Below are 23,595 nucleotides of genomic sequence, written 5' to 3'. Positions count from 1 at the left end.
AAGCAAACACCCATCACGCAGCCAACCTGCTCCAGACTAATGGCGTAAACACTGATCTGACTCAAGCGGGGACATGATGAATGTGGATTTTATTTCCCTCTATCTGAGTCACGGTGGAAGGAGCCAGATTTTTCGTCAAAGGCCTCGAGAAAGAAAAGGAAACTTAATCAGTACAAGAGGCCAAGATCTTGCCCTTCTACCAGGACTCAGAAATAATCTTTTTGATAAAATTATTTGCATTGCAAGCAGCACATATAGAGCTGACAGCTCTCTAAACACAGCGACAGAAACTCCTCCACCTTCTTTAAACCTTGCAGCCTGAGGCAGCACAGCGGTGCCAAGGGAATGACACCCCAAAGCCCCGAGATGCCCACAGCAGGACAGGGACCCGAACATAAACCTCCTGAGTCACAGCTTCAAAGCTCGCAGGAGCAGCTGCAATCTGTGTCGAAGCCACTTTTGCCCTGCAGACGGGGAGAACAACAATCCTGCAGGGCAGGACCAGAGCAAGGGTTTCCCAAATCTTCCCATCACAAGAGCTGGTTATCTGCAGCACACGCTCTACCTGCTCAGGCTGAAATTCTGGTATTTCTGAACACCGGGTATTTTGATTTTGCAATTTTAATAAACACCTCTTTAACCCAGTGTTTTTTCTATGTAACAATCACTGTAAGACATTCTTCAGGCTCCTACTATGTTATGATAACAGCCATTTAGAGCCAAAAGTTTAGGCACAAAACTGGGCAGATATTCGAGGGCTGGAGCCATCCCTCTGCCCCACAGCCCAGCCCAGCACAAAGGCTGCCTGAGCCCACCCAGCCTCCACACGGCAGCTCTCTGAGCATCAACACTGTTGAGATTTTCCCCTTTCAAATCCTTTGCATCTGCCCTAGCTGGCAGTCGCAGTATTTCTAGGTGATCTGCATCTCTCCCCTGGCTGCTCACCACTGCGAGGTCAGGAATGGGACCGAAACGGAGCCGCGCACGGCAGCGGGCACGCGTTGCCACCGAGGTGGCTGACACATGGGCTGCTTTTCTACAAACGTCCTAATTAGATGCACAAGAGGTTTGTATCATTCAGGTTTCTTTTACTGATTTAACACTTAACTCTGGTAAGCAAATGAGCAATTAGCAGGGCTGCATCTGTGATGTCATTTAAATTCAAATGACACCCTGGCTGCTCATTAATAGCAGGGATGTGCAGTTCAAGACAATAAACCCAAATCCTCTGTTGGCAGCGGGCAGAATTCACACCCCTTCTGCCAGGAGGATGGGGCCGTGCGTCCAGCCCCACCAGGCTGCCTCCAGGGGACTCGCCCTGGGGACAGACAGATTTAAGGCTCCCTGAACATCTTAGCAACCCCCCCACCTCTTTGTAGGGAAGGTCCCCGCTGCATCCACCCCGTGCCACACCATCTGCCTTGGCATCATGCTGCTAATCTACTCGTCACGTCAGAAGACACCTTGCTCTGCATCGATGGGCACGATCTGGGGGAGAACTCAACGTGTACAACTGCTCAGGCTTCAGCCCAGCAGGGCAAGTCCCTCTTTCTAGCACAGCAAACCTGTGCACGCTTTGGTTACATCCAGACCTGCTGATTTCCACTTAACCCCCGGCTCTCGGCACTCCCAAAGAGGCCCCATCCCACCAAGCACAAGGCTCCAAGAAGTTATTTCCTTGCTGGCTGTTAGCACAGCTCCATCTCAGCTCCTACATGCCACAGAAAGCCAGAGCAGCAAGCCCACCCCAAGGCAGGGTGGTGGCAGCTCACCCATCCTCAGTCCCAGCACCCAAGGTCCAACACATGGCACGTCACCGCGGGGGCCCCCACGCCGGGCGCGGGGGAACTCAGCTCCTTCCCTTTTGCATCCTTGATGTCTCCATCTCCGGGAAGTGCACGAGCAGGGAGCCACGGGTGGCTGCCACGGGGGGACACTGATGGGCCAAGGTAGCAACATGCAGCCCAGAGGCCACCACGGGAGGAGCTGGAGAAGGGGCTGGTGCCATCCGGGCTCCGCAGGCAAATTCCACCTGCAATCGGCCAAGACAAACCGGCGCTGCTGGTTGCATCCAAACACCACCTTGATTCTTCCCTGGTACGGAGGAGACCCACGGCATCACGCCAGGATCTGGCCACCTGCTCAGCCAGTTGGAAAACTGGTGACCAGCACAGGCAGAAGTGGGGTCCCAGAGCCCAGACACCCCCCTAGCGCTCCTGCTGCACCAGCTGCAGCACTGGAAAACCTCTCAGCCACGACAGCAAAGTACGGGGGGAAAATTACTGCAAACAAATCAGGCTCACATGGACAGGAACTTCAGAACGTTTTTTTTTTCCTTCAGGGGCCTCATTTCCAGCAATAGATGTTAATTTTTTTACAAAAATCAGGAGGTTTGTGGTTGATGGCAGGTGGGTGTAACACATCCACAGCGAAGGCGAGCCATGGCCACCGCAGTGGGTGCAGGAAGGAGCAGGGGGGACTTGGACCTTTTATTCATGTCTGATAATCCAAAACCTGGAGAGCAGACCTTTACCTTCGGGGCAGGATGCTGTGGCAGGGTGCCTGGTGTGAGCACCAGGACTCCAAGGATGCAGGACTCGGCTTCATTAGCTCATCCCTGGAATTTTAATACGCAGCATCATTACAGCTTACCCAAAAAGCTGGGGAGCCAAGGCCCCTTCCCAGGTGGCCACGAGGCTCACAATAGTGGCATTCAGAGCCACGGTCCTGCCACAGCAGCGCAGGGAAGGTCCTGGCAGAGCTGGCACAGCACCGGTGACAAAGCAAGGCCAAGGTGGGCAAAGGGAGCTGCCAAGGCCCATGGCAATGGCTGGGAGCTGCAGTGACTCCAGCCAGCCCGAGCCCATCCCACACACACGTGCCACATGCTGGTTTTGGAGTGAATGGCACAGCCAGGAGGGTATTTTTATTTCCATTTGCTCTTAATCACTTCAACTATAAAGCTCCATTTCCCTCCTCTGTTCCCGCTCCACTCTGAACTTCAACCAGAGCTGGGATCTGGCCATGGGGGACCCCAGCACCAGCCGCCTCAGGGAGCTTTAGGATAAACATCACATGAGTAAATGCACCCCAAAGTGCTGGGGTATTCCTGCCACAGTACAAACGGGTACTGCTCCTTGGCCTCACTGCAACAACATCACCTCTTTAACTGCCACAAGGGTCCCAGTGATCAGAAAATGATGTTAATCACATGAGCATCGCCAAGAATTTCATCAACATGAGCCTTCATTATTCCACCAGGCAATGCTAAACCCACTGTACTGACGGGGAAACTGAGGCAGGAGGGAGAGATCCCATGAGTTGCTCAGCTTTCCACAGTGAGTCAGCATTATCTCCCTCCTCCTCCCCCAGCAAAAAACACCCAGAAAAGGACACCGAGCAGTAAATTAGATTAACATTTGCTGCAGTTTCTCCGCGCTGCCGCGCAGGCAGTGCAAGACACTGAACACTGTGCTCAGGGCAGGGAGGAAGGAAGCAGCAGCTGGAGAAGGGCCAAGTCCCCGCTGGCAACGCGGCCGACCTTGAGACAAGGTGCTCTGAGTGTAATTTGGGCGAGTGCCGTAGCAAAGCCTTGGAGATGGAGAGCAGCACTTCCAGCTCAGGCCCATGGCTGGAGCAACCCCGACAGTCAGTCCAGAGCCGTAAGGAGACGCTTGGGTGACTTGGCTCCTAGGATGTGCCAGCTGAAATAGCCTGATCGCCCTTGGGGGGGGTGAAAGGTTTTTTTTCAGCAGTGAGATTTACCCTGCAGTGGCCTGGGGAACCCACAGACCGCTGACACGAGCCCTGCGCCCGTAGAGATGATCTCCTCCTGGGTAATGCCCCGTTCTCCCACAAAACATGCAAATTACTCCCTTTTAACACAACCACCTTCACTTATCTCTGTCCTGGATAACAGTGAGGTGTCCACTTTCCTCATCTGGAAAGAAGAGTTGAAGCTGAAAGCGGAGTCTGCCTCCTCCCGAAGCTCTGAGAACAGCTCCCTTTAGCCTCCCACATAAATAATGCAAGGATTCATTCACATGCTTGTAATAGATTAAAAATAAATAAATAAGAAAGAGCTCAATTTTGTTTTGCCAATCATGCACTTAATGTAATTTTCCCTTCTTGTTCCCTTGTGCCAGTGCATGTGGACTCGCAAAGATTTTAATAAGCTGGAAAGGTGCCAAACCATTTCTGTCTCATTAAAAAAATATCATCGCAGTGACAAAGGTAATTTTTTCACATCAGTAGTCAAATCTACTCACTGAATTAAAATCCAGCTGACAGAGAGACTATCAATTTTTAATGGGACCTTCCCCTCTCCTGGAGAAAGGAAGCACGTGGGGGTTATTCACAAAAGGGATTGAAATTTTTCACAACCGCTCCACTGGCTTCAGTTTTCTTTGAAGCATGTAGCCAATTATATGTAAAACCTGAATGAGGAATCACAAAAAGCCGCTGCCGTCCCAGGAAAATACCCTTCTGTGAGGTTTCTGTGCAGCGCCAGGAGCCCAGGCCCCAACCACGTTTGATTCTCCCACTGCACGTGCCGGTGGGCGCCACGGAGGCAGCCGAGGTTTGTGCTCCTGGCGACAGCTTGGAGCAGGACATGGCATCAGCACAGGTCAAGGGTGGGAAGAGAGAGCAAAGGAAGATCTGGCCGAGCAGATAAGTGATGCACGTGCTTTTGTGAGTCTGGCTGCACGAGCTGAAACGTCTCTCCAGGGGCCCTCCCCGGGCTGACGTCAGCAGCCAAAACTCCATTTATTTCAGTGTAGCCACAACAATTTACAGAAGCTGCAGCTCTGCCCCTGCGTTTAACACAAAGCTTTTGTGGAGGAATTGAACAATTCTTCCCCCCGAGAGTCACTTTCCCAAGAGAGCCGTTTTCCGTGTTTTCTTTTAAGTGAAACAGAAGGATTCAGAGCTTCCCAGGCTGGGCATTCAGAGCATCACCCACACCTGCCTGGGATTAGCAGACGCGGCTCAGGAGCGCTGGACCAGCCCTATTCCTCTCCCGCAGCTGGAAAGAGCAACCTGAGCACTCAAGTATCTGCTCGATAACATCCGTCTCCATTTCTCCACAGGCACCTCCTACACCCCGGATTTATTACCCGAATGCAAGCACAAGACCTGTCTCCAAACAGGCTGTGTCACCCGCCCGGATCGCTGTCGGTGCCGCAGCCCTCGTGGCCACGCCGCCAGCTCCTGCTGGCTCCCGGCTCATCTCCCTTCTCTCACACGATGCCTGTTCATGCTGGTGCAGCCGTGGGCTCTGTGCCACACGCAAAAGCAGCGTTGATTCCGTGAGCGATGGCTACCTACAGCGCTCTGCCCGAGGGGCAACCGCATCCTGCCTTTGTATAGGAGGAAGGACGCAGCCGGACCCCACATCCCTTCTGCTGCTTAACTCGTTACCTCGTGCATCGCAGCGTGCCCCGGCTGGGGAAACAGATGTGGGAGTTAAAAATGATCCCCCTGTCCCCAGCCCCGGGCTGTGCAACATCCCCCCCAGTCCCTGCTCATGGCCTGGAGGTCAAGTCCTTCACCACCGGCTGCAGCAACCGGGCGACCCCCGAGGGATTGATCCCAGATGAGAAAAAACACCATTCTTGAAGAGTCTGCCACAATATGAACTCCCAGAGATAATTAGTCTGCAATTAAAACACCTTGCACTGAAGGCTCAGAATCATCCCCCTCTGTGGCAAATCCTCCCCGAGCCTCTGGGGAGCTTCACTCCCAGCACGGACACTGGTCCCAGTTTGGGAGCCAGGGTGCTTTTTCTGGTAGCCCTGATCTTTGGGGTCATCCAGGACAATTTTAGCAGAAAACAGAAGGAACCGTTCCTGAACCAACGGGCAGGGATGGCACAAGGCGGGTGCTGTCAGCGTGAGTCACTCTGTGCTCTAATCCCAGTTTCACCCAGGCAAATGAGGGCGTCAAGCGCTGACTCACCTGCCCCGGGAGTCGGTCACGTCCCATTATAAAATACGACACTCCCAGCTAAGGAAGCATTTTCACAGCATTTCCCCTCCCCAGGACACTGGGGCTGGCTCCACACAATACCTGTTTGCTGCTCAGGCACAGCCCCCTCTCAGCTATACAAGACACCAGCAAACCTCGTAGGAAGCACATCGCAGCTCGTGTTTGTAAACGCGAGCTTGGAAAAAACAAATCCAAAAAACAAAACCCCAAAACCAGAAAACCTCCTTTCCAGTAGTACTTTTAGCTCCATGACAAACTGGTTGTGATCCTTCTCCCTTAGGCAACAGCTTGCAGTTCATCCCAACTGGTGAAATACAGGCGAAACCGCTTGCAGAGAAGAGAAGACATAAAATCCAATTCACTGGCCCACTCTGCGCCGGGCCAGGGTTGGCTTTGCTAGTCCAGATGCAGAAATTACCCTCTCCATCATCTGCTGCGTCCCCCCCAGCAGCAGCAGCCGTGAAGACACCAGGCTCTGTTCGAGCAGGAGGCCGAGAGCTCCTGGCTTTATCTTGCTCCAGAAAGGGGGGGTGTGTGGAACCAATGGTTCTTATTAGCCTGCTTGAATTAATTTAAATCACTAATCCTTGCTTAAATTAGCGGACAGGGAGCATCTTTTCAACTAGTCAGTTCTATCCTATTTTGCGTTTGTAGTCTCATTTTTCTTAAGGAAGGTAATCGGTAGAACCTTCAAGGGTGTGATTTACCCTTCTATAATCTCTTGACTCCAGATTTGAGGCTGATTTTTGTGAACTGGATACACCACCCCTGTATACTCTTAAACTGTTGCCACACATAGTTAACATATACGCGTTCAGATTTTGTTAAATACGTCCTTTTCTTTGGGGTTTGGGTTTTTTCGACTACCACAATTTTTACTTTTTGCCAAATGACCTTTAGGTGAAAGTTAATTAAAACACAAGAAACATGAGAATATTTTTTGTTGGCTCTTTTGCAACAGCTGATGATTTTAACAGCCCTTTGCCTCTTCAAAAGCTGAGCAGTTCCCAGGCTACTTTGGTAGGTTTGTGGACAAGCTCAGTCTGGCTGCTTCTTCACTGCCTGGAATTGAATCAGTCTGAGGAATTTTACATTTTTACTTTCTTGAGGCTCTTTCCAAGTTTGAGACAGCAGAAAGCATGCTTCTTCCTTCAACGCATGCAGAGTTTGAAACAGTTTTGGTAAAGTTTAGTTTATTTTCTATATTTTTCTTTGAAAAACACGTTTACTGCGCTTTGCCACGCTACGCATCTGTTCTTCATTAGCGGTCACCAAGAGCTGATGCTTTAGTGAACAGGGCAAGTGAGTCCAGCACTATTCCCTATTAAAATTTTCTTAGTGAAGAACCACTGCTTCTTAAAGACTATTTTACAATGCTAACAATGCTTTTCTCTCATCCAGCACCCAAATCTTTGGATGTTTGGGTCACGGACTCAAGTTCTGCACTGATGTTCTTAAAAATGAGGTTTCGTGCCAATCTTCTAGTGCCCTTTTCTGAAAGTTACTGAACTTTTTAACAGGTAACTATAAATTAGACTTTAACAGATAGAATTTTAAACAGCGATTCTTCTTGAAACATGTTTAATTTCTATTTAGGTGGCAGAATCCAGGTGGCGAGGTGGCCCTTCCCGCCGCGCAGCCCTGCCCTGCTCCCAGCCCCACCTGGCGAGAGGCGCTTGCGGGTGCATCCAGGCCCGGCAGAGTGCGGCTGGGGGGGAGCAGCTCCTCTCTGCCTCTTCAAGGGGATCCCAAAAGGCACCAGCCCGGCAATAACCGCAGCTTGCATTTGAGGCAAAAACCCTAAAATACTTCCCTTTCAAGGTAAAAACACATGGATTTCCCAAGGTGAACCCACCTCCTTGGAAGCATCTTCAGCTCTTAGTCTGTAGGGCACACAGAGCGTCCGACAGAACTCCCCGTGTGTGTTGGCTCCCTTCACCCACCCCTGCAAAGAGCCCAACGTGTTCATGATAAATCCACGGGAGATAACCGAGGGCCACCCCTCTCAACAACACAGAGCACCTCTAGCTGGGGACCGGTTGCTTCTACTACTTTAAGGTCAATTAAATGAAATCCCACTCTGCCCAGCCATCTTCCCAAGGCTTAATCCACACGCAGGATGGGGTATATAAACAACCTGCCCACGTATTTGCATGCTGATTGCTGCCAGGCAACCAAGGAAGCAAACAGAAATTATCACAAATGGACCATAAGATCTGCAAGGCGTGATGGATGTCAGCTCGCTCTGACGGGGAGGGAACGGGACTGAGTCGAGTCAGAACTAAACCTGAGCAAGAGAAACGTAAATCCATCTGCTGCTCTCAACCAGAGCCTGGCCTGAAACAAAGACAGGGCTACAAGATAAACAGTTTATGTATGTTAAGCATTCGAGAGGGTAATACAGCAGGAGGGAGGCAATGTTTTTGTTGTACTTTCGGCAGCTGATGGATTTCTGTGACAGAAAGAACACTGGGAAGAGTCACTGTTACAGGACATCACCTACGGCCCGCCAGCAGGGTGGGGAATGAGCTTCATCTTCCTGCTTCGCGCCGTCGTGAACGGACTCGTCTCTCTGAACCCGTTCTAGGAGAGCGGAAGTAAAGTTCAAAAGTTAAACTGTTGATTTAGGTCTGGAAATAGACAACTACCTATGCCATTGTTCTTGGATTTCATAATCTTGTTCTTATCCTTAAAGAGATACACCACTTTTACAGTAACTTATTACAGTGACTGAGACCTGACCAAGAGAGACAAACAGTTTCACTGGAAAGGTCTGTGAATATGACAGGGGAAGAAAAAATATTGTACAAGAGTGACACCAAGTTGCTATTCAGCCAAGTGAAGGATGCTGGGATGCCACATGGAAGACAGCGCCCTAGGGAGCAGCAGCTCTCCCTCACCAGCACAGTCTCTGCCAGGGTTTGGGACTCTGGCTGAGAAGTGAATCGAGTCCTGTCAGCGCTGTGAGTGCCCGGCTGGGCGCTTACGGGACGTGCAGCAACAGGCTTTAAGCAGAGGATTCAAGGTTTTATGAGCAGATGATCCTATACTGAAACATAAATTATCACACGACAGCTGAAATGAAAAATCAATCAAAATACAGTTCAAGGCCCTGCTCTTCCAACAGCCCTCGTTATACCAACACACACCCAGTAGTAGATTTGATGTTTGAGGAAGGAAGTTAAAAATTAAGAAATGCAGGTGATGTTTAAGCTGCTCCTCCAAGTTAAGCCACCTCCCATCGCCTGCACGAGCCAGTCCTCCAGGTCTGGGCCTCTGCTTCGATCGATTTGTGTCAGACAACACAGAGCTGAGCACGTGTGAGCTGCAACGGTCGAAGCTTTAGTCAGGGCTCTGCCTTGGTGCTGTGCATCAGCGGTCACGTTGCGTCAGCGTTCGGGGACTACTAGACATTCTCTAAACCAGCAGAAGAGTCTTTGTCCTGAACATTAAGACAATTAATTCATAAATTAGTTTCAGGGTGTAAAACGATGGTGGTGAAGCTCAGGAAGCTGGTCCACAGAACTCCCTGTGCAAATTTCCAAAGTCACACAAGTGGAAAAATTTAATAATCCAACACAGAGTTTCTATAAACTTCAAACTACTGCACACACACCTGCTATTGTCCCATCTGTTGACACAACAAACACATCTTTCTTTATTAGGAACTACAGATATCAACCTGCCAGTGACTCACTTCGTCATTACATTCACTCCCGTGGGCTCATTTTCATCTAAATTATAGAGCCCAATTAAATTTGAATTTATTAAATTTCTTTTTGTGTAGTTAGATAGAGTTATTCCAGCAAGTCACTTATCTAAGCCCAGGTACCTGTCAGTTCAGGAAGGGAGCCTTGATTAACAGCAAACATAGAGCACGAGCAGATTCAGAACAAGAAGCACGAGCACGATTCACGCACCCCAGGTTGCACAAAGCGTCCTACGCGGTTACTGTCCCCACTCCAGCAGCTCAACTACAAATAACAGGGTTGAGAACAGAGAGAGAGGAGGTTAACCGAGAAGATCGAGTGGTGAACAGCTCAGACAAGTTTGGGTTTGGATGACAGGAGCTCAATTACAGAGGATCAGGAGAGGAATTCAGTGATGTGAGTCAACACCAGGCCAGAGTTTCAGTGCAGACACGAGCGCTGAAGGTCTCGGCGCGGCGGAGGGACGGGGGCTCGCAGCAGCTCTGCAAGGGCAGCCAGGGGCTCCCGGGAAGGTGAGAGGCAGCTGGCTGTCACTGCACTGGTCCAGAGGCCATGTTAGTGTCTGAAAGAGTGGCTAAATCAGAAGGAATTAAAATACTAATAATCTTCTGAAAGCGGGTATTTAATTGCTCCTTTGAAAGTTAAACCATGCTTTATCGATAGATCTTAAAAAAAAAAAAAAAGGAGGAAACACCTAACAATAGAAACTCCCAACATAAAAAAAAAGATGGGGTAAGACCTGAGAGTTTTGGGAAGGTCTGGCCTTCCTCCCTGCCCACAATCCACGGTGAAGTCCTTTATCAAAGCACAGTCCTGGAGACAGGAGATGAAAAACAGGTATGAGGGAAGATAAGCAGTCAGTGACTCAGGTACTGAATGTATTTAAAGAACTTCTATTAGTCCTAAGATTAAAAGGCACACAGAGGTCAGAAAACCCAGATGAAAGCAAGATTCAGATTATAAAGACCGAGGCAGTAACTCCCGAGTGAAGACTGCACACGTACAGGTTTTTAAAGATTGAATTTCAGAATCATTTGTGTTGCCGAGGAATATCACAGGAAAAGAAAAAAAAATTAACAAGGCAAAGAGATTAGCACAATATGTCGTTAGGTTCTACAGTTTCATAAGCACCAAATTCACTCAGATGTACTTTATAAAAGGTGTTTGTCCAGAAAGTTCTTGGAATTTATTATACACATTTAATAACAGATGATACTCAACATTCAAGTGTTGTTGAACTAAGTTTACAAGCACTTTAGCATACAATGTATACTTATGCTAAGAAACAAAAGATTCAGCATATAAGGAAGTGCAGGAGGAAGCTACTTTAAAGATATCCCCTTCCATCCAGTATCTACATAATACCTGTTTTATTTCAAAACCCCTACACGATGTCAAGTAAAAAGACTAATCGAATATCTACACTTAATTGTGCACATCACATCTACTTCAGATGCAGGACAAAAATTTTCAAAAGCATGTTCTATTCCTCCTTCCAGAGGAACCTCAGACTTCAGAAACAGAGCTTGATTTTTTAAAAAAATTCGACAGTAGCAATCCAGCAAGTTTCAAATATGATCATGAAAAAGGCAGCGAGCCACCAGGATTCTTTAGCTGAGCATTCCAACCAGTGTTTCCATGACTAAAGCTTGTAACTAAGTTAATGCAAACCTGCCATTCTTTTTTTTTTTTTTTTGCAGGACCTCGAAACATTTTACTTGCTAAGACAAGCAATTTTCACCAGCAAATGTTGTGTGTGTTTGTTTTAAGCTGATCCATCCTGACAGAGTGCTGACCAGGTAGACTGTTTTACTCTTGCTTTGCAAGAACACCGATCCAGACACAACAGGAGCATCACTGAGTTAACAAAGGGCTATTTCTGCTACCCCAGGACAGTTAAAAACAAAAGCCCCAATTTTTCAGAAGCCAGCATACTGGATCAAATACATTTTGTATCTGTGTATTCATTAACCCTGTACAAAAGAAAGCTGATTAGCAAATGTAAATGTTCATACAAAAATAGCCAACATCTGTTTAAATTTAGAAATTTATTTTGTTTAATCCACAAGCTTTATATAGCTTTAGTTAAAAAAACAAAAACAAAAAACAGTGAAAACATGACAATATCCAAAGTTCGGGTTCCTCAAACTTTCAAAGACCACATCTCTGAAAGTTGCTTATACCATTCAGAAGAACCGTAACGAGACAAGATTTATGAATGGGGCAACGACATCTCACAAACAAAATTTATGTAACTGAAGGAAATTTTTTTTTTTTTTTTCTGGGACTGCTGATCATGGAAACTGCCCTTTAAAAAAAGAACATAAAAATACAAATGAAATTCCAGTGTTCCAAATCAACATGTTACATCAATATAAACCCACAGTGTCCTGGTAAACAACATGCTTTCATTTATGTACCATTCTAAACTGCTACTCTCGATTCGCTTTAATGGAGACTATACAGGCAACAGTAGAAAGCATTAAAATATATGTACTTCCTCCTAATTCTGCAGTGGTTTTACTTCTGGGCAAGCTTACAAACCACAAAGGTTAGTAGCATAATGTAAGTGGATACAAAAGAAGTCAAATGAGACCCTCACAAATTATGCTAAAGGCTTTGTTGAATTTCAAAGAAACTAGGGAATTGGCGGTCATGTTTAAAACCTTCAAAACAAATTCCTACTGCTTCTAAAAAGTCTCGCTCTAAATGAAATTATGTTGACTGTCAATGAAAGAATGTCACTAGTACACTGTGGACACCTTTTGTAATGTAAATCCATGCCCTTTGTACATGGTGAACCTCAACCTAGCAATTATTACAACAAATGTTATATTCTAAAGCTCAAACACATTTAGCAATTTGAAATTGAATTCTGAGTACAAACCAAATAAAATGTACATTATATCAAAGGATTCAGCCTAGGATGGTGGTGACACTTGCGCCTTCCTCATCGACCTCAGTGCCTTCTCTCGCAGGTGCTTTTCTAGATCATCAAGGTTGTCTTCGGGTTCACTTTCTGTCTCCTTCAAAGAAAGAGAAAGCATTTCTTCAAACACCGAATGCTGAGGCAGGCTGCAGCCCTCCCAGTACTGCAAATCACCAGGTAAAAATCACGACACACTCAGCTGCATTTCCGAAAACTGTTTAGAGCATCCCGAGTATATCGGTATATACGCGTATTTATAAGTTCTTATATTGGACTCTTTAAAAAGTGAAGCCCAGGTACCAAATTCCTACCTTCTTGGGTTCTGTCTCTGCTTCCTGGTCTTCCTGTGCTGAGGTGGTATCTGCTGCAGCCACAGCAGCAGCTGCTGCAGCCGCCGCAGCCTTCTCCTTCTTATGCTTTTTGTGTTTCTTGTGCTTTTTATCCTTTTTATGCTTCTTATCCTTCTTTTTCTTCTTCTTCTTTCCACCCCCTTCTTGATCTGAATTCTGTAACAAACAATTCAAAAGATATTACAGCTCATTCCTAAGGCTTCAAAATGTTAAAAAACAAACCCACAACCACCCTGGGGAATTTGAATGGACCGAGGCACATGTGAAATTCAGCAAACACTGTCAGAACTGGGGGAAAATCGCATTCCCATCAACTGACAGAAGTCCTCCTGGAAGACAGATACTGTAACACCTGGCTGTGCTGGGCCTGTTGAGAACAGAACACACCACCACGCAAACTCGCCAAGCTGGTCACAGCAGAGACACACAAACCTCTTCATTAAAATTAATGCTGCAGGTGGAGCCTAACTCCGTAAACACTCCTCTGGCAAAGAGTGGCAGTGTCCCTAGGAAACACCTTCCGAGAACAGATAAGGACACCAAACAATCTCTTCTCTTCCTATTAGGAACAGCCTGAGTTTGCATGTGAGACTGCTAAGCATAAATAAGATCACCTCACTTTGTAGACTCATGAACTGGGAAAGCCTTTTCTTCTTCCAGAAGCTAAAATTTATATACACTAGCACTTTTTTTTCCAGACTCAGAGATATTAAGTTTGAAAAATTCGTTATGAAGTTTTTAACTGTGAAAAATCACTACCAAGATATTTTTTTTCCCATGTGAATAAGCTTAGAGCTTTTCAGCAGCTAACACTTAATGAAAATAACTTGCCATCTAACCCAAAGTAGCATTGTTTTTATTAGGAAACAAGTACCCTTGCAGGTGACGGGCTCTGAGTTGGGCTTTTAGCCTTTTTTGCAGGTGACCAGTTTGCAGAAGGAGAACGAGACCGAGTGGGAGAGGGAGGTCCTTGGTGTTTTTTCGGTGCTGGCTCGGGTGATCCTGATGCAGACCGTGATGAAGACACCCGTCTTGCAGATCGTGGACTTGGTGTGGAAGCCCTGAAAAACAGAAGAGCCACAGTTAAGAGTCAAAACAAGAAAGTAAAAACAAAAAAGCCAGATGAACAGATATGCTATAACTTGTTTCAGCTGCCACTTAAAAAATGATTAGTTACTTTGCTGGCGTATGTTACAAAAGGCAAAACAATCTAACACCACCGTGGATCCGTAATGCAAAAGGATATTGCAACGTGATAGCTTGTTAAACAATACTGCTACTGTTGGTCAGAAAGGATTGCTCCCTTTCTTCTGATATGACTAATTTATAAACACATTAAAAGTCAAGAGAATAGCAATGCTGTGTTATTATCCAATGAAGAAAGAGTGCAAGACATTACACTCAGCTACAGTTTCCTTCTGAAAAAATTAACAAGCCAGCACCATACTTTTGACTGACTGCTCAGAAAAGCAGCATCACACTAAAAAAAACATTTGGAATTTTAGCACTTTATCTTGGATGACCACATATGAAATGATTTATGAGCTAATGAAAAGTGTTGGTTCCCCTCCACAGTTAGCTTTAAAATAAAAGCTGATTTTTCTTTAAACAAAGGTAGTAACAAAACTTCTCTCAAAGTTCTTTTCACCTGCTCAGTCCCAGTGCTTTGTTGTGCTCTTGTAAGACCCCACAAACTCTACATATAAAGCCTCTTTAAAGCTTCTCCCCGTGTTGCACTTTAACAGATTCTTCCAATCTAATAAACTTCTGAAAATCAATGTTGTGATGGCGGCAGCCAAACAGAGCCACCAACACTTGAGCAATCTCAAGATACGAGAATCATTCTAATGTGATTCCCTACCTATAATACCCACTGCAGTAAAACAAACCAAACAAAATCCCCCTCACAAAACCCCCACCAACAAAGATGGATTTTTTTACTTTGTCTTCTTAGGTTCTGGCGTTCTCGACACCCTCCTGATGGGTCTAGTGCTCGGAGACGGAGACTGTCTTCGCTGGGGTGAAGCTGAAGCTCCCCTTCGTGGTGGTGGTGGGCTTGCAGAGGTATGAGAAGCTCTAGGCCGTGGTGAAGGTGAATGCCTTTTGTTCTGTGGTGGTGAACGTGTTTCCCGATTGGACCTACTGGGAGGAGATCCCTTCCGGTGCTTGGAAGATATCGAAGGCGAACGCCTTTTGGCGGTGGGCGAGCTCCTCTGTTTTGGAGGTGGTGAGTGGGAGACTCTGCGCTTCGACTGCGGAGAAGGGGATGCCCTTCGTTTAGGTGGGGGAGGAGGAGAAGCTGTTCTTCTCTTCGGTGGTGGGGAAGGAGAATATCGTCTCTGAATCGGCGGAGAGTATCTCCGTGGAGAAGGGGAGCGTCTGCGCGGGGGTGGTGATGGAGACCTACAAAGAAAACAGTCACAAGTGTCCTGCAATTCACCCAAAGGAGGGAAAAAACTCCTCTAAAAATGCTTTAAAACTTCATTTAACACCAAAGTGACCATCAGCTGAATGGGTGTTATGCAGTATTTGACACAGCAATCAATTGATATTGGGGCCACACACCCACCACCCCAAAATCTCACGAGCAAAACCGCCCTCCCCTCAGTAAGCTGTGAATCAAGGAAGTGGTATCAAGGTGTTTCTTTTTACATGTTGTAGCTGGAAGTCAACAAACCAAACGCAACCACTTCATACCAAAAATACACTACCCTACCTTCGCCGAGGTAAGGAAGGTGACCGCCGCCGCCTGGGAGGAGGGGCAGGCGAAGGAGAGCGCCGCCGCCTCGCTGGGGGGGGCGATGGACTTCTCCTCCTCCTACTAAAGAGATAAAGGGATATCTCAGAAAAGTTGCAATTGAGCCATGAGGGTTTCTTTTGTTCTTCTGCTGTCACTACACAAAATCATTTTGTTCATGCATTTCAAAATGAAATTCTATTAGAAGATGGGAAAAAAATATACTCGTCTTCCTAAAGAGTGAGACAACTCATCATTTTACTGTAATCCCCAGAGCCCACCACAGCAGTCACGAGACAATCTCGCATTCTGCTTAACCTGCTCTATTCACATCTTGTAGGCAAAGAGGAAGCTCAGCTCTCTCCCACTTTCTTCTCCCGAGAGCTCATTTCCTCCATTTCCCTTGCACTGAACCTAGTGATCACCTAATGAGCCAGACCAGGTTACTGACCCACCCACCAGGGGACTAATCCAGCAAAACCACCTCTCCGTCATCACGCAGTGACACGATTGCTAGATCCAAGGCAAGGAACTGGGAATGTCCAGCTCTGCCAGGAGGACCAGAACTGCGGTCAGCAGCAGTCCGAACTGGATCAGATTAAACAGTGTGAAACTGTACCCCTCAACACAGCTTTTAGTTATAATCTGAAATCCAAAATGACTTATTTCTTGAAATAGAGAGAAAAATTACAGCTGTTGCTAAACTGCAGCTATCTGGATTAAAATTATACACAAACCAAGCTATTTTCTGCTCTGCAAGGTTTACAACAGACTTCGGAGAGGGGCAATTTTAATCAAACACATACCTTCCTCGAGTTTTAAAGGAGAGGAAGATTGGTGTTTTGTGAGGTAAAACATTCCTATTTTTTGGTAAAGCAATTCAGATGAAATGACTGGATAGAAGAAAAAATGACAGTAATGAAAACGCAAAGAAGCTCATCTACATAAACCGCGATTTGATTTCAAGTATGTTGGCTGTTGTTCTCCAAGCCAATGGGTTACACGTCTTATTGGTAGAGTTTGTTCCAAAAGACAACATTCTTTTATGAACTGTAACAATGCCAGTCTTCAAATGCCATGGTTGCCTAATTAAATGTGTATTTACACAATAGGCAGTAGGTGAATTTAGTCTGTTGCAAAACAGATAAAGATCTTTGAATTCTAATCTGTTTTGCATAAAATTGTTTGACAAGATCCGTAATTAGAATGGTCTACATTTGTATAGTCATACTTAATCTCATACATTATTACGTATGCTGCAACTATGCTCTAGCTCTTAATTACAGATTGATCACAAGGGTCATTACATCAGATTAACAAAGCCATCAAGCACCCAGCTTCCTGCACCCTCCTATATTCCGAGATCGACACAGAGCAAACAATTTCACAAGTGTTAACGATACTGCCTACACAAGAGAAAATAAGTAGGTGTTCACTACTAGTCTACTACTAGTAGTTTCAAATATCTAATGAACTGAGGAATGACACCTCTAAAAATTCCAATTATCTGTGACCCAGAACATCAAGATCTTAATCCCTTATTGGAGCATATGGGAGGGTTTTAGCCAGAATGTCAACAGCAGCAAGAACACACAGCAACGCTCGCCCACCTTTCCAATCTGTGTATAAGGAATTAAGGAACCCCCCGAAGAATACAAGCATTCAGCTGTTTTCAGGCATCAGTGAGATGCTAATAACATTAATGTTATTAGCTGTTGCAGCTTTACATGAATTAATAAATAGTGAGCAGTGAAGGAGAGAGAGCAGGTGTTCCTCATTTTTTTTTTTTTTTGCCAGTGAAATGGTCCCAGATCCAACACATTAAGGAACACATCAGTCTGAATTCCCCTCACTTTTAAGTTTGCAAGTCCAAAGGATGGCAAGTATTTATCTATGACAAAATAAATGAGAGCCTAAATGATTTTTTTAGATGTAAATCCTACTTAACAGATTCATTTCTAACCAACCTTTTCATCACTGGCGATTGCCACCTCTTTTCCATCTGCATCCTGAGAGCAGTGGAGGAAAAACAAAACAAAACACATCTATCTGCCATGTATTTGAGGCAAAAATGAACATATTCAAATAAAGTTCAGGGTAACTCTTACCAAATGAGCATAACGAGCATGCAATCTTGAAACAAGATTGGGCAAACTGGACATGACAATTCTGTTGTGTATTTGCTGGCAGTTGCATAGCAAACCAACAACATGAACTAGTTAGAAAAAAAGACGTCAGTTATGTTCAACTTAAGAAGAAATTACCGAGGGGAGGATTCCTTCTGTCTTTTTCGTGGAGACGGTGATGGACTGCGTGAGTGTGAGTGGCGTCGGCGTCTACCAACCTCCCCGTTCTTCACATTGGATCTTTTAGGTCTTTCCTCTTCAGATGATGACGAAGAACCAGAATCTATAAATGTAGAAGAATCACTCTCTGGAAAATTATTCTTATGATGCTGTTAACACAGTTCCCGATAGGGTTATACTGCAGTTTAAACTGCTATCCTCCTCTCCCACAAAATAAGAAGTCCCTATTTAACAGCAGTTCAACTAAAAACATTAGTTAAAAATCAGGTGATAAATAAATCCATCAGAGCTGAGTAAAAATATTTGCAGCAACCTAACTGTGCACAAAAATCTGACAGGTCATCTAAAAAGTGAACTGCAGTTACTTATAAATACATTAAGAGGAAAAAAACCTATACCAGACCCAGGTTAATTTACTGATCTCAAGCATACAAGAGTCCAAAATATTAGGAAATAACCTATTGCAACAACACATTTAGGTAATGCATAGCAAACAATATTTGTGTGTGATGTTAAGAGTTTACAAGTTCAACTTTTAAAGATGTCAACCCATTAACAAGAGATATATCATAACCTTTAAAAGTGATACTTTATTCTTCATGAGCAATAATTAAAGTGACTTAATTATAGATCTACCACTTGAAGTTTACAATAGCACTGTAGTACACGTAGCAAATAATTTTAATCAGTATTTGAACTTAACATTAACTACTTCCTGTGAAAGTAAACTACAATCCAGTTTTAGGAAATCTGTGGCACCCATACCAGATGAAGATTGTTGATTTTGCCGTCTGTACTGACGCCTCTGTTGAACAGAGTCTGCTGCAGCCATTTTACCTCCTTTATCTTCTTCTGAAAAGGTACATACATGGACAGAATATTTAAACCAAAGATCTAAATTCGCCTTATTCAGGCAGAAGCAAAGTCGTATTAGAGTAGATGATCAAGCATGGGGTTTGTTTTGGGTTTTTTTTAAACCTTCAGATAACATTGAGGCTGGAATACACTTTGGCTGAGCTTTTTTCCAAGAAAGCTTGGCTAGGAATGTTTGAGGCAGTATGAGTGACCTTTACACTTCTGAAAACTCTTGCTTTCAGTGCCAGTCTATCAAGGAGGTTCAGTACTTTACCACTGCCTTTTATTGACCTGCATCTCTGACTATAAACCCCACCCAAAACCAGTGTTGAAAAGCGAGAGCCATACCCGATTCAGACAGTTCTGCTTTCCTTGGTTTTGGGGCTGGCGAAGGAGATTCTCTTTTTTCAGTACTCTTATGTTTGGGTGCTAAAAGACAAAGTGACATAATATGCTCAGTTGGAATTCATGACATTCTGGCATGCTTTTCCGCTCGTACAAACCGTACACACCATCTTTGAGAAAACAAAAGCATAAAATGATAAAGCTGCTGGAATAGACATTTTTATTTTATTACCTGATGCTCTGCTAGGAGAAACAGAGCCACGGCTCTTCCTTGCACGGTTCGACTGCTGGGGTGTTGGAGATCTGCGTGGTTTTGGTGGTGGACTTGCTGGTGGGGATGGTCTGTGCCTCCGCCTAGGAGGGCTGGCAGAAGGAGAGAGCCTACGTGTTTTACGAGGAGGACTGGATACAGTTCTTTTAGGTGGTTTCTTTGGTGGTGACCGGGAACGTGAGGAGGAGGAGGAAGAGCTACTGCCAGATAAGGATGCTGATGACCGTCTTCTCCTGTAAATCAAAGACGACATTAGATTCTGACCAGCCAGTTTCAGAAATGTTTGAGCATGAACACAGAATGGCATTTGTTTGCAAGCACATATATAGAGCCACATACAACAGCACTTCCAAAACATGGTGGACAGCCTTCAACACTTGGTTTGGAGAAGAAGAAAATAACAACCAATCTTTCAGTTACTTTTAAACTACACAGTGAGCAAAAAATTGTTAGTGTTACCTCTGCTTGCTTTCTGTCAATCTACAGACTACAACTAAGCTTTTCTCCTGGGAGCAATTAGTTTTGTTTGGGGTCTCTAACTTTTGGATGGTTAAGAGAATTCTCCATGTTAGCACATGTGATTTAATGACCTTCAGAACAGATCTGTTTAAGAGTTTAGTGTGCGAGTACACTAAAAAGTTTTTATACCAGGAGGTAAAAATTTCAGGCAATGTAACAACTTAACAGTTCAGAATCAATCTATCCATTCTCATGTTTTAGTCTTTCATCTTTACTTTGTAATTTTAAAAAGGTAGGGCCTCTAGAATTCTGCGGCAAAATTTGTGGCAAGTTCTGTTGCAATTGTGTACCTGCAGAATCCACCTTTGGCTGCAGAATTCCTGAGAACCTGGAAAAAAGAAACCCTACCTTGAGCGAGATAAACATTTGCTGAAAGGGAGCTCTTGTACATCTTGCAACATACTGGTTTGATACTTTTCACAGTTTTCCCAGTAACTGTGTGAAATGAACATATTTACAAACTCAGGAAAAAAAAAAAAAAGAATAGTCATCACCTTGTCATAAAAAGGAAGAACTGTTCCTTCCTAAAAAAAGAACAACTGCTGTACACAGGAAGCATCACTTTTCATTCTCTTCCTATGAAGAGGATAGAAATTTACTCTCTTCCTGTGAAGACAAACGTCTATTTTGACAGTCTGTAACTTTCTTTGCAAGGCAACTCAGGGCTTTGCTACCAGAACAATTGTTTAAGCTGTGAAAAATGTAACCTTGAACAACAGAGATCAGACCTTGAAGATTTTTTAAAGTAAAAGAACATGAAGAAACACATTTCAAGTCAAAAGTAAATTTTGATTTTAATTTCATTTTATGTGATAGGAATGTCATAATTTAAAAACTCCCAACAAGTAAAATCCAGTTACTTGTTCTAATTTTTTTCCCCAGGCAGGAAAAAAAAAAAGTATTAAGACTTAAGCAAATTGTCATACCAGATGTCATGTCAATCTATGCTGGGAACTCTCCAGAGCCATTTGAAGACGTTAACAGTTCTGAAATTGCCACTTTTCAAAAAGGTGGCATTCTCATCACTATTTCAACTCCAAAGAAATCGTTTCACAGCTACTATTATGTTCCCCCACAACACACTTATGAAATAGGACACCGCAGTTTTTCTATCACTCAAATCATACACCTGACAGTACTAAGATAAGATGAACATGGTAATTCTGGTAACACTCATTCCTCACAACTAATGTTCCCTTCAACTTTTAAAATTTCACATTTTCAGTTGTCTCGGAAAAGGGAATCTTACCGCCTCACAGGGGATCTGCTTCTTCTGTGTCTGGGTGGGGGAGGCATTCGCCTTGGAGGGCTCCTTCTCCTGGGAGATGGCCGTCGTCTCGGGCTTGGTCGCCTTCTAGGGGAGTAAGACCTGTCATAATCAAAAATTCAAATGAAAAGCAACTATCTAATTTTCAGATTTGAGGAAATTTCTCCTCAGGGCACTGAGCGTAAAGAAGTTGCTTTTCTCCAAGTGCATCACATTAATGTGGCATTTAGATTATGATGCAAAGTGTCAGACACAATCAGTGCTTTAAAGTTTACCTACACCTCTATACTAAGTAGTACGATAATCAAAAAAAAAGGGGAAAAAAAAGAAAAAAAAGGAATTTAGTACATCTTCAGCATCAAACCTATCTCCTAAAAGAAGGCTACACAATTCCCACTATCTAACAACTTAAGAGCATTAAGTACCCCGTCCCTTCTCTGGTCAGTGTTAGTCACCGTGAGCATCTTCTCACCAACTGATCAGAAAAAACCAGCTCCTGAACACGTTTATCCACTGAACGCATCTTTCTCCTTTAGCCTAAAACATCCATAGCTCGACACCTCTAGAAACATCAATACTTTAACTGAGAACATTACATTAAGTGGTGCCTTCAGAAGAAAACATTCTGTTCCCAACCTTCACGATCAAGACAAATTGAAGTCCTACCTTGACCGTGATCTATGACGCCTTCTTGGTCGAGAATGAGATGGAGAACGTGATCGAGATCTTGACCTTGACTTGGACCGAGTTGGGGATCTTTGACGAGTCTTCTCTTTTTCCTTTTCTCTCTCCTTCTTTGAATTACGTTCTGGTGAAGTTTCCTTAGTCTCTGGTACAGGAGGTTCAGGTTTAGGAGCTTTTGGGATATCACTGTTAAAAATAAAGACTTAATTTATAAGCACATGCAAACCAGAGCCCCTGGAGTAACATTTTAGAAGCTGCCACGATATTCCCCTACAATGAACATCTTCCTGCCCATCCTCTGAGAAGTTAAGATATCCTGCTCTGAAACTGTGAAAAGAATTAGAACATGATACAATGATTCAAAGAGAAGAAAAAGTAACATACAGGCTATGTGTCAACTTGCTGAACAGCAAGATGATGCTCTCAGAACTGGAACAGACGTGCAAGGAAAGCAGTGGCAGCTAAGCACACTGCCTTGATAATTCTACACAGGAAGAAAGAAATCTTACTGAAGATTATTAAATAAATTCTTTTGCCACTGCAAGGGGACGGGGAGACAAGTCAAGCTCCGCAAGATATTAAGACAACTTCCATTTTTTTAAAATGTAATCTATAGTTCTACGCACACACTTACTTGTTTGAAGTTGCCTCTTGAACAACAGTCTCCTTTGGTTTCACAGAAGGTTCTGGCTCAGGAGTCGCCTCTTTCTTTTCTGGTGCAGGAGTAGCACTGCGGCTCTTAGTTCTGTGATGAGGGGAGCGAGAGTGGCTGCGTTTCCGCTCTCTTCTGACAGGCGACGACCTCCTTCGAGGGGAAGGAGACCTTGATTTGCGTCTAGGAAAAAGAAGTGCCGTTAAATAGCAGAACATAATGAAACCATGTACAGGATAATAAAACCTGTGATATGCAGCAGCTAAATGCTTTTCTGAATCAGGCAGACTTAATCCTGTTTATAGCAGTTAAATAAATGTAGGACTACTTCTGCTAGTAACTGACAGCCAAATTAAGATGTCAAACAAACAAAAAACCTAAACCCCCAAAACCAAAGTCTGGAACAGATAAAAACAGTTCCTAGTGTAAACAATACCTGTTTCAAAGCTGCTCTAGTTTACTTGTAATTACTGTTGAGTAGTAAGTCAAGCCAGCCTGCTAGAAGAGCTCAAGAGAGTATTTCCAAAGTTCAATTAATTTCCCTTTGCCATGGGTTCTAGGGTACTGTTGATATATTTGTGCATTTTCATTACCTTCTTGGACTCCTGGATCTGTCTCTTTTTTCTCTGTTGTCTTTGTCTTCCTTATCTCTCTTCTCTTTGTCTTCATCTTGTTTCTTCATAGAAGCCAGTTTCTCTTGCTCTATCTGTGCAACCAAATATCATCACTTAACTCAGAGGCATCATAAAGACCTTATCAGATATTTATGTTGAACAACAACAACAACAACAAAAAATACCGCTTCAGGGCTAAACCTTCTCAGTTGCCCAGAGAAGTTCTGCTGAACACAAAACAACTACTGAAATCCCAATAGTTGCACAGCCATCAATCTTGCCCAGTGCTACAACTCATCCACAATTCTATTAAAAATCCCACCTGTCGCTGTTTTATTTCTTCTTTCTTCAGTTCCAGAAATGCAGTT

At 44.5% G+C, this 23,595-nt stretch overlaps 1 protein-coding gene across 4 annotated transcripts in view; it reads right to left on the bottom strand.

The window, feature by feature from the left end:
* Nucleotides 1-11,727: 11,727 nt before the first annotated feature.
* Nucleotides 11,728-23,595, bottom strand: part of SRRM1 (serine and arginine repetitive matrix 1) — an 18,537-nt gene continuing 6,669 nt past the window's right edge. Inside the window, exons 4-18 of one of the 4 annotated variants that reach the window (XM_074925939.1) lie at nucleotides 23,550-23,595; nucleotides 23,207-23,319; nucleotides 22,596-22,796; nucleotides 21,944-22,147; nucleotides 21,260-21,379; nucleotides 19,453-19,724; nucleotides 19,224-19,304; nucleotides 18,786-18,872; nucleotides 17,979-18,123; nucleotides 17,682-17,723; nucleotides 15,694-15,798; nucleotides 14,919-15,380; nucleotides 13,852-14,038; nucleotides 12,939-13,133; nucleotides 11,728-12,724 (exon numbers count right to left, since the gene is read on the bottom strand). The exon at nucleotides 23,550-23,595 is cut by the window's right edge and continues 125 nt beyond it. In XM_074925939.1, coding sequence (XP_074782040.1) covers nucleotides 12,620-12,724; nucleotides 12,939-13,133; nucleotides 13,852-14,038; nucleotides 14,919-15,380; nucleotides 15,694-15,798; nucleotides 17,682-17,723; nucleotides 17,979-18,123; nucleotides 18,786-18,872; nucleotides 19,224-19,304; nucleotides 19,453-19,724; nucleotides 21,260-21,379; nucleotides 21,944-22,147; nucleotides 22,596-22,796; nucleotides 23,207-23,319; nucleotides 23,550-23,595 — 2,365 coding nt within the window. In that variant the 3' untranslated portion in view covers nucleotides 11,728-12,619. The remainder of the gene's footprint in view (nucleotides 12,725-12,938; nucleotides 13,134-13,851; nucleotides 14,039-14,918; nucleotides 15,381-15,693; nucleotides 15,799-17,681; nucleotides 17,724-17,978; nucleotides 18,124-18,785; nucleotides 18,873-19,223; nucleotides 19,305-19,452; nucleotides 19,725-21,259; nucleotides 21,380-21,943; nucleotides 22,148-22,595; nucleotides 22,797-23,206; nucleotides 23,320-23,549) is intronic. The other 3 variants (XM_074925941.1, XM_074925942.1, XM_074925943.1) reach the window with 3 other exon arrangements.

Source organism: Athene noctua, chromosome 24 (genome assembly GCF_965140245.1).
Source record: "Athene noctua chromosome 24, bAthNoc1.hap1.1, whole genome shotgun sequence".
NCBI lineage: Eukaryota > Metazoa > Chordata > Aves > Strigiformes > Strigidae > Athene > Athene noctua.
This window is presented reverse-complemented; position numbering and strand designations above follow the sequence as displayed.